Source organism: Argiope bruennichi, chromosome 5 (genome assembly GCF_947563725.1).
Source record: "Argiope bruennichi chromosome 5, qqArgBrue1.1, whole genome shotgun sequence".
Taxonomy (NCBI): domain Eukaryota; kingdom Metazoa; phylum Arthropoda; class Arachnida; order Araneae; family Araneidae; genus Argiope; species Argiope bruennichi.
This window is the reverse complement of record NC_079155.1, coordinates 128,610,242-128,620,544: the sequence shown is the minus strand read 5'-3', so window position 1 is coordinate 128,620,544 and position 10,303 is coordinate 128,610,242. Positions and strand designations below refer to the sequence as shown.

At 35.3% G+C, this 10,303-nt stretch overlaps 1 protein-coding gene across 1 annotated transcript; it reads right to left on the bottom strand.

The window, feature by feature from the left end:
• Positions 1-1,271: 1,271 nt before the first annotated feature.
• LOC129968407 (uncharacterized) lies at positions 1,272-8,655 on the bottom strand. The gene is made up of 3 exons (XM_056082264.1): positions 6,207-8,655; positions 3,472-3,640; positions 1,272-1,488 (listed from the first exon to the last, which is right to left on the bottom strand). The coding sequence occupies exons 1-3, from the start codon at positions 8,653-8,655 to the stop codon at positions 1,272-1,274; spliced, it is 2,835 nt and encodes a 944-aa protein (XP_055938239.1).
• Positions 8,656-10,303: the final 1,648 nt, after the last annotated feature.

Here is a 10,303-nt window from a genome sequence, read left to right as displayed (position 1 = left end):
AAGTCCTTTTATTTACATATTTTGGAACAGTTTCTTACAGCCACATAGAGTCTTTTTATTACTTATTTCAATTTAATTTGCTTTTACATGCATCAAAACTTTCAAATATTTTTACAAATTATAAACAATTTCATAAATTATCTCGGAATGTGTCCACCATCTTCTTTCAATTCTCTAGATAACAAACAACATTCTTGTAACCTAATAAAATATATTAGAATTGATTTGCAACCTATTTGTCAATATCATTCAAATGTTATGACACATGTATTGTGTGTTTATATGTGGTTTTACTTTTTATACTATTGCTCTATGGCAGTGCATCTTATCGCATTTGAAGTTTTATAGACTTGAAATGACTTGATTGTATTTGTGTATATTAAATATTAATTACAAATTGTGACCATTTATAAATATAGTTTTTTTTTCAAAATTTTAGATATATATCTTTAAAAAAATTGAAATCTGCTATAACACATTTGAAGTTATGATATGAGAACATTATTTTTTTTTAAGGCACGTTGTATCAATCCGACAGAAAAACATCATGCCCTCACATGATAATAAGTTCTTCAGTCTTCAAAGAATATGTTAATAAAGGACGGTGCTGTCATATGAGGCTTGTGGAGAGAATGATTGCTATAATTTCAAATGAATCAAGTTCTTAAAATCAGTGATTTTACAGTCGTTCCATTGGAGATTCACTTTTAACTTCTGAGTGGCATGTGTTTTTGTTTACCACTCGCTTGCATCTGAGCAACTTAATATAGATACTATTTGCACTCAATTCCTAGTAATTTAAATTCGAAGCTAAATTGTAATATCGTGATTAAGACCGATCAAATAAGAGAGTAGCGTAACAAATAATTTTTTTATTTGCAACCTTGTATATTTACAAAAAACAACTTGTTCTCATTTAGGTTAATATTATTTACAAATATCAAATAATAGTTCCATCACGAAATAGTTCTTCGATCAAATCGAAGAATAAGTCACGAAAAAACCGCTAACAGGTTGTTATTTCTAAATGACTACGCCAGGGACGCTCCAGAAATCCACCGATCTTTATTGGGTGGACTTTAACGCAGAAGTCCGAATCACACGGAGCTTCTCAGAAAATCAGGAACAACTTTTCCGCACCCGAAGCCTCTCCGAATTCTAATTCGAAGCCTTTCTTTTTCCTTTTTTTTTCGCTGGAAAAAAAAAATAGGCATTTTAACTTCATCAGATAACCTCTTGTTTCATATTCATGAACTTGAATTCCCTATCACTCAATAGCTGCTCAGCAACTCTTCCTCAATGGTCTCAAGTCGATCGAGGGAATGTCTGTTAAGGATCCATCTTTGTGACCGATCGCCTCTTGAGCACATGACAATTTTAATGAATTCACAGCTAACACCGGTTGAAGCGCACCTCGGTTTGACACTTACTGACAACTGGTGACTGGTTGTTGATAATTGCTTCGTTTCTTGATGACTTGAAGAGTCTCTTTATAAGGGAAAAGAAGTTTAGTATCTGGGTGTTTTGACGTTCCAATCCCTTGAAGACATAATGGTTCTATTTGAAACGACGGGTCACACAGCTGTGTTCCCACAACTGGATAGTAACAAATGACCAGACGCAATGATTTTTATAGTGAAAAGGATCCACATCTGGTGGTCCGTATGCACGTAACTATGTGTGGGAAAACGGGTGACGTTACATCTGGTCTGAATGCCAATTACCATGTGAGGAAAAAGATTAAACGTTACAATATAAACGTTGCATGGTTTTCACACTTTTTTTTCCCCTTAATATGATGAGAGAATGTCTTTTTGGTTCAGGATTTAACAACGAATTGTTAGAAAGCATTTAGTTAACAGTATGAAGCCTTTCTTTTAATAGCATGAAGAAAATATAGATGTCATTTAAAGAATTCATCACCTGATTCTTTTTCAAAAAATGTGCAATATATTTTAATGTTCGTCATAAAACCAGGGACCAGAGTATGAGGCTCAACACATCGATGCAGCGGGCATAATCAAGGAGAGCGAAAAAGCATTAATTTTTTTTTTTTTATGTCTATATTCAGGATGCTACATAAATATAGCATGCACAACAATTCTTTTAGACATGTGATTTTCACTTCACAACTCAATGTTATATATGTATGTGTGTGCATAAGAAATTCATTCAATCCAAGTCATTAAAAGTAATTACTTTCCAAGTACATATATTCAGACTTAAGGAAATGTGCTAGAGTTGAGCAATTTTTTACTTTTTCTCGCTAAGTTCTAATTTCCGTTGCGTTCACTTGCCATGATCACTTGCCGTATTTTGCAAAAGTCAAACTATTCAAATAAATGCTTATTTTGCTGAATTTTAATAAAATCCCCTTTTGAAGCTATATAAGCCCTGAATGTAGGCCTTCTCTCTCTTCCTTGGTTTGCTGAATGTGCTGTAAAGTCTCGATCCAATAACAGGTAGCGTTCTGATCAAATTCTTTATTTACAGCTTTATTACATAAAAACAACTCTTTCTAATCTAGGTTAAATGAATGATGCTATTTACAATACGAAAATTAAACAAGAATAGTTCCTAGAACAATTTCGAAGGAAACAATTTTACAAGAACAGCTAACAGGCTGTTGGCGTCTGAGGCTACTCCAGGGATAGCTCTCGGAATCCACCGAATTTGCTTCGGATGGAATTTTACTCAGAAGTCCGATTCACACGAAGCTTCTCTCCTTGGTTCACACGAAGCTTCTCTCCCCGTTCTTCAGAAAAATCTCACCTTTTATTTTCCTCTCAGACTCCATGTTACCCAATCACCGTTCAGAACAACCTGAATCGTCTCTGGTCGCCCGTGGGAAATGTTCATTGATGATCCACCCTCCACCATGGGAAAAATGAAGGACATCTGGACATCTGGAGTGTTTGACACTCTCACCTTTCGAAGACACGATTTATTTCCCTGGGAAACGCACGTGTGGTTCCTTATCTGGATTAGCACTAATTGGCCAGATGACCGTACTTAAAAGGAGGGTCTTCCATTTGGCAATCTGGAGGCACTTAACACTGTGGGAGTTTCGTTGATGAAGAATGGCCCGGAATGTAAATTATCGAGTGTGGGAAAAAGGAATGTAACAGTGGTCACCCAGGAAGAAGCTGAATCATTACAGCTCTCCCCCCCTTTGAAAGGGGACTTTTGTCCAGTCTTGGACGAAAGTCACTACCGGGTCGTGGAACCAACTATCCCTTCTTAGAGGCAATTATACAATACAAATACATTTAAAAAAAACAATTTACATTAAAACACTATTTACACATTAAAATACCGCTTACATATTAAAATTTATCACTAGATTTTCCTTTTTTTAAAGGTCACAGCGGCTCAAACCATCAGCATTCTGGTGCTTACTGCCCGGTTTATGTGTGACAGTATAGTTGTATGGTTGTAAAGCCAATGACCAATGTTTTTCGCCAAACTAACGGATTGTGGTCCGTGACAATAGTGAAGTGCTGGCCATCCAAGTAAAATTTAAGCTTCTTTATGGCGTATACTATACTAGCACACTCTTTTTCAGTAGTGCTGTATTTCTTTTCCGCGTCTGGAAATTTCTTACTTAGATATAAAATAGGATGTTCCTTGCCTTCGGAATCTAATGGGGTCAATTCATGTGACGTAAAAGTCACATGTCATGAGCTATTCGCGCATGGCATTTAAGTTTCATCCGCATCGCTTTCGTCGATTAGTCTGCCATTAACGTTCTCCGCCGAGTATGAAGCGGATTTTTTGTTTACATTTAAAGTTATAATTTTTGAGTCATTTTCTTTCCTCTTATTATGTGTTAACAGAAGAAATACTGGTGTGCAGATGGATGCATGCTTCAATGCGAAACACAAGAGTGACTGTCATGATAAAATGTTTCCTTATTTTCCTTTAAACAATCCTGACTTGGGTTGATAGCTTTGGTATAGATTTTTTTAAGCCTTCGAAGTCGGTGATATGCTACGATCATTTTGAAGAATTCATTCAGTGTGTGTCCATTTATTAAATATAGCTGTTCCGGTAATTTGGTAGAAAAACTATTCGAAGAAAAAGAAATCGGTAAGCGATTTGCCATCAAAAACAATCAAACAAAAATATGAGTGCATTTCTAATTTACTTTATTCACATTTGATGAAATTTCTGATAATTTTGAATATGCTTAGAAGGTTTTAAAATGTTTACATGAATATTACATTGCATTTTTCTACAAAATTTTATCTAAATTTAATTAATGTAAGTAAACAAATTCCTGTTGCAAAAATAACAACTGCTATAATGCTAAACTTAGGTGGAAGTGAATAAATTTCTTAAAGATTTATTTAGTAAGTGAATCCTTTACTAACTACTAAAAATCCAATTTTCTTATTGACTGTTATAATATATATATATAATTGATGTATTTTATTAAAAGTGCTCTTAATTTGATAAATTGAATGCTATATATAAGAAATATATATATATATATATATATTTAAGTTTTGTAAACAGATGTCATTTAGTTAAGTATATAAATGCAAGAGAATTGATTACTAAGCAAAATTATATGAATTCTGATTTCAGTGGAATGTACTCTGCTTCTTCCCAGACTATTACTTTTTCTGAAATAATCGACAGGATCAGCAATTTGCAAAATGAGCTACAAGAACTTCAGGATTCTGTAAGAAAGAAAGAAATTCATTCCAAAAAATATTGGACTCTTTTTTTTTTTTTTTTCTATTTCTTTAACATATCAATCTTGAATTATAAAATTCTGTAAAAGCATAAAAGTGTTTCTTTCAACTACTCTTTATATCCTATTTTAATTCTCTCTCTCTATATATATGTATTTATCATGACCTTATTCTTGTTTATTAAATTTACTGTATTATATGTTTTTGTTTTATTTTATGATATTCATTCAATGTAATTTTTATCAATGTAACTTTAGCATTAAAAAAATTCATAAATGTTCTGCTTTAAAAGTATATTGTTCAACATTATGTTTTTATTGGTGATAAAAAAAAATGTTGTTTAGTATCTAGGATGTTTCTGTTGAATAAAATTGATTTCATCATTTACATTGACATTCTTGTAATACTGTGTTTATATTATTTCTAAGTGTCTAGAAAAATAGATGTTGATAAATAGTTTTTTTGAATTAGTGAGTGCATTAAAATATCCATTTGATCCTATTTTTCCAAATAGTTATATATATTTTATTTATCTCTATATATTTTTTTGTAATGTGTAAATAAAAATTATGAAAATGTGATTTTGTTTGTTTTTCTTTAATGATTTCTACAAATTAAAATGAAATAACTGATTCATAAGTTGCATAGATTTAAAAAAAGGTATCTATGCCTTTTATATTTTATAATTTGAAATTGTAAACATAATTTATTCACTACATACTAATTTGAGTTTCATGTTCTTTCCTCCGAGCAAACATAAAACATCAAAGTCTCAATATTAATAAAAATAATTACATAAAAAAAAATGTAATAATTTTATTAGTAAGCTTTAAAATATTAACTTATCTAAGAGTAATAATTATTTTTTAAAAGAACTATATTCATAAGATTCAACATTCAATAGTATTTAAATAATATATAAAAAAGAACATATGTAATTTTTCAAAAACACTGCCATAGTCGTTTGTCAAAATGTATCCTTTGGATAAAAAAGGAAAGGATATGGGAAAGAAAGGAAAGAATAAAGTGGCACCAAACGAATTAAAAAGCGATGGTAATTAATTATACAAAAACAATAATTCCATTGAAAATACTAATTAAAATTTTAATATAAAAAATAAAATTATATAACTACGAAAATTTGGATTAAATAATTCAAAATAATATCTTTTTTAAAAAAATCAGAAGTTTTTCATAATTGATCGGCTAGCGTAATATTTACAAAACGATGGTTTCATCAACGTTATCGACAGACATCACGATATGCGCAGAACGATTGAAAATTGAACAGAAGCGGTTTGTTTGGTACATGACACGTGACCGTGAATTGACCCCATTGAGACATTACAACTCCCATCCCTACATCCGACGCATCAGTTTGGACTATAAATTTTTTTGTAAAATCAGGGGCATGCAAAACGGGGTTTTTTGTCAAACTCATTTTTAATTCTTGGAATGCTTGTTCGCATTCGGGCGTCCATCTAATCTGCTCTTTCGTCATCCTACCTTTCAATGCGTTGGTTAAAGGTGCGGCTATGACAGAAAATTTTTCCACATAGTGTGCGTAATAACCCGCTAGCCCAAGGAAAGCTCGTATCTGAGTTTTTGTTTTGGGGGTAGGAAAATCTATCACTGCTTTGATTTTTGCTTCGGCTGGTGTTCGAACGCCATCTCCTACCATATGTCCTAAATATTTCGTCCGGCTCTGTGCTAGCTGACATTTTGATGGTTTCACGGTTAGATTTGCCGCTCCTATTCTTTTAAGAACCTCGTCAACATGTTTCAAGTGTTCTTCCCATGTTTCGGAATAGATCGCAATATCGTCTAAGTAAGGTACTGCATACTTCTCACAATTCCCTAATATCTCAGCCATCATCTTACTAAAAAAGTATGGCGCATTCACCAATCCAAATGGCATTCTTAGAGGGAGATACGTCCCGAAATTAGTTACGAACGCTGCTAACCGACTTGCGTTCTTCGTCATTGGAATTTGCCAGTAGCCCTTCACTAGATCTAGTACCGTAATAAATTTTGCGGCGGAGACTCTTTCTACTCGCTCTTCTAAATTTGGCAAGGGGAAGTACTCAGTTTTAATTATACTATTTAATTTTCGGTAATCAATACAAGGTCTTGGGGCTTTTCCCGGTGCCTCTACTAACAGCATTGGTGATGTATAGTCTGATTGTCCCATTTCAATTATTTTCAGATCTAACATCTGCTTTATTTCCGATTTCAAAATTTCGGCTTGGCGTTGCGATGTGCGATATGGCTTCGACCGAACAGGTTGATTACTGATCAGTTCTATATCGTGCTCAACTAGATGTGTTTTTCCCGGCTTATTTGAAAAAACTGTTTTATGTTTATGTAACAACTCTTTGAGTTCCCCGATCTGCTCCGTCGTTAACCTCTCTTCTAAGTTGCTACTTCGAGATATTTCCTCGAAATCGTACACGTTTACGTCTCCCGTCGGGTATGCGATCTCTAAATCATTTTCCGTCTCCACATTCACTTTTTCCTCGTGGAACACTAGATTCACCTCCGCCAATCTTTTATGGTAAGGTTTCAACAGATTAACGTGAAAAATTTGGGGCTTGGCCTCCTTTCCTGTCATTTTCACTATATAGTTCGTTTCCGACAATTGAGATTGAATTTCGCCTGGCCCTATCCACTGTACTGATAGTTTATTCGGCATAGATGCTGCGAGCACCAACACTTGATCACCGGATTTATATTGGCGATGGACAGCATTTTTGTCATACCATAATATTCTCTTATCTCGCGTCTCCAACATCCTGGTTACTGCTATATCCTGACAACGTCTCATGCGGTTTATTAAGTCGTACATGTATTTGGCTACCGCCGTTTCGTTTTCTTTCGGTGCTACCCAGTGCTCGTATAACAGCACTTCTGGAGTCCTTAGGTTTTTTCCGTGAACCAACTCAGCGGGGCTAAATCCTGTGCTCTCGTGAGTAACCGTTCTCAAAGCTAACAGAGTTGCTGGAAGATTTTTCTCCCAATCCTTTCCGGACTCTAAACATAGTACCTTTAGAAGTCGCTTAATGGTTTTGTGGAAACGCTCTACCGGGTTTGTCTGGGGATGCCGCACAGATGAATGAGTGACTTTTATTCCGAACTTATCAAAAAATTCTGTGGTTAAATAGCTAGTGAACGACGTACCCCAATCACACTGTATCTCACGGGGAAACCCCATTCTACTAAAAACGTTTAACATAGCATTTATCACTGTGATTGACGTAAGGTCTTCTATAGGGATTGCATCCGGATATTTTGAAGACATACACATCGCCGTTAACAAATATCGATTGTTTTTCTCACTAATGGGTAATGGTCCTACGCAATCAATATTTAATTTGCTAAAAATTTCCGATATAACGGGAACTAATTTGAGAGGGGCCTTTGTCTTCTCCCTCGGTTTACCGATTCGTTGACAAGGATCACACGAGCGAACGTAATTCTCGATATCCTTTACACAATTTGGCCAAAAATAATATTTTAGGGCCCTATCTTTCGTTTTAGTTACCCCCAGATGTGCCGACGTCGACTCGTGGCACATCTCTAATATTGCCGGTCTGGATTTTTTCGGCACAATTAATTGAGATCTCGGGTTCCCTAAATGATCTTTTGTTACCCTAAAAAACAATCCCTTTTCCTTTTTAATTCCATCATGTCCTTTGTTAACGCGTTCCCTACATTCTTCCAAGGTTCCGCAGTCAATTTGAGCCTTTGAAAATTCTTCTTGAGTTATCCTGAACGGAGTGAATAAATCTCCAGCTCCTTCCCCTATCTCAATGGGTGGTAACGATTCTTCTCTCAGTTGCATTTCAGGTTCTATCTCATTCTTCCCTCCTGTTCCGCTTTCTATTCTCCTTGCTTTTCCATCCCCTTTCGCGTCCCCTTTCCATCCCCTTTTTTTGTGAACGAGTAGTGACAGCATTCACAGTGGCAATACTGATACGTTTGTTAAGTAACTCGGCCGTTGCGTTACTAAGAAGGTAAATTCCTTGATCGAGAGATGAATCGACAATAGCGGCCTTTGTGACGACCTCCCCGAACTCTGGGCTAGTGAGCTTTACACGTGCCAGAGGCAAACACCTCAAATCTAAGTCCAATGGTTGTTTGACCCAAATTACCTCACCGGTAAAATCTGCATTACTGACGTAATTTCGTGTAACGATATCTACGCTGGCGCCTGAATCCCGGAGAATTTTAATTTCCGATCCGTTAACGGATCCTTCACTTATATAGGGAGCAAATAATTCATTTTCGTGCGCGCTTTCTACGTGATTTATCTGCTCTGTCGGTTGATTCCTTTCTAATTGAGGGCAGTTTGGCCTTAAATGCGTCGTAGACAGACATTCATAACATTGTAATTGTTTCCGCTGATCAAAATTGTCTCCCCTCCAATTCCTTTGTGGGGCTAAATTCCTCCACGATTTATTCTCATTGGGTCTAGCGTTTGCCATTCTTTCCGTAGCTTTATACTTCTCTTCTTTCTTAGGCGAAAACGGTCTGTTTCTCTCAACCATTTTTCTTTCGGGGAATTTTACAAAGTTGGATTTCGTCCGCACCGATTCGTAGTGGTCCAGTTTCTCGGCTAGAACAAAAGGATCCACGAACTCCGACCATACGTCTAGAAAATGGTCTCTTATCTGGCTAGGGACGCGTTTTTTTATCTGGTCTGTGATTAGCAATTTCTTTAGCCCGGTAAAATCCGTTACACCCGATCCCGAAAGCCAACCATCTAAGAAATGTTCCAGATCAAAAATTAATTCCTTCCACAATGCGTTCGGTTTTTTCTGATGGCTCACGAAACGCTGCCTATATGTCTCAGTTTTTATCTTAAATCGTTCCAGCAAAACTTGTTTAATATGCTCGTAATCCTGAGCCTAGTCTTCCGGTTCTTTCGCTATGATGTGAGCCAAATCTAACGGCAATAATGACAGTAGTTGAGAGACCCATTCAGCCTCGTCAATCTCGGCAGTTTTTAATTGCCTCTCTAGTAACGTCAGATAAATTGACATATCAGTTTGGTTACTATCAAACTTAGGCATTAAATGCTTAATATCTCTTCGCGGTCTAGAATTTTCATTTCGGCTTGAATGTGAGCTATTAATTCCCGAGGAATTAGATATTCTTAAACGCTCCAACTCAAATTCCCGTTCGCGCTGCCTTTCAGCTTGTAATTCTGCCTCTACGCGCTCTTTCTCTGTTTTTCGTTCTTCCACTATAACTTCATATCTATCTTTTACGAAGTCTAAGTCAATATCTGGGAACTCTTTAATTTTCCTGATCAGATCTACTACTTTATTTGAGGGGTCAGTCTCGATCCCTAATTCTTCCGTCAGGGAAAATACATCTATTTTTAACGCTCTGTTTAAGAAAGCCATTTCTTAATTTAATTCTACTTACAAACTGATTATCTATCTTACTCTCAAAAAAAATATTTTAAGCTACACAAAACTCAACTGATTTTAAACACAAGGAACTCCTTTATGTATCAACAATACACATAAAACACAGTTGATTTATACAATACACAAAATAAATTCTATTAAATATTTCACTAGTTTTGAATAATTTAC

What these genes read in the sequence shown, in the direction of transcription:
- LOC129968407 (XM_056082264.1), bottom strand. Translation starts at nt 8,655, where the DNA reads ATGCTGTCACTACTCGTTCACAAAAAAAGGGGATGGAAAGGGGACGCG. An exon ending in TTTAACCAACGCATTGAAAG is followed by an intron (nt 3,641 to 6,206) that starts GTAGGATGACGA and finishes TGACCCCATTAG; the next exon opens with ATTCCGAAGGCAAGGAACAT. An exon ending in ATTGTCACGGACCACAATCC is followed by an intron (nt 1,489 to 3,471) that starts GTTAGTTTGGCG and finishes TCCCTTATAAAG; the next exon opens with AGACTCTTCAAGTCATCAAG.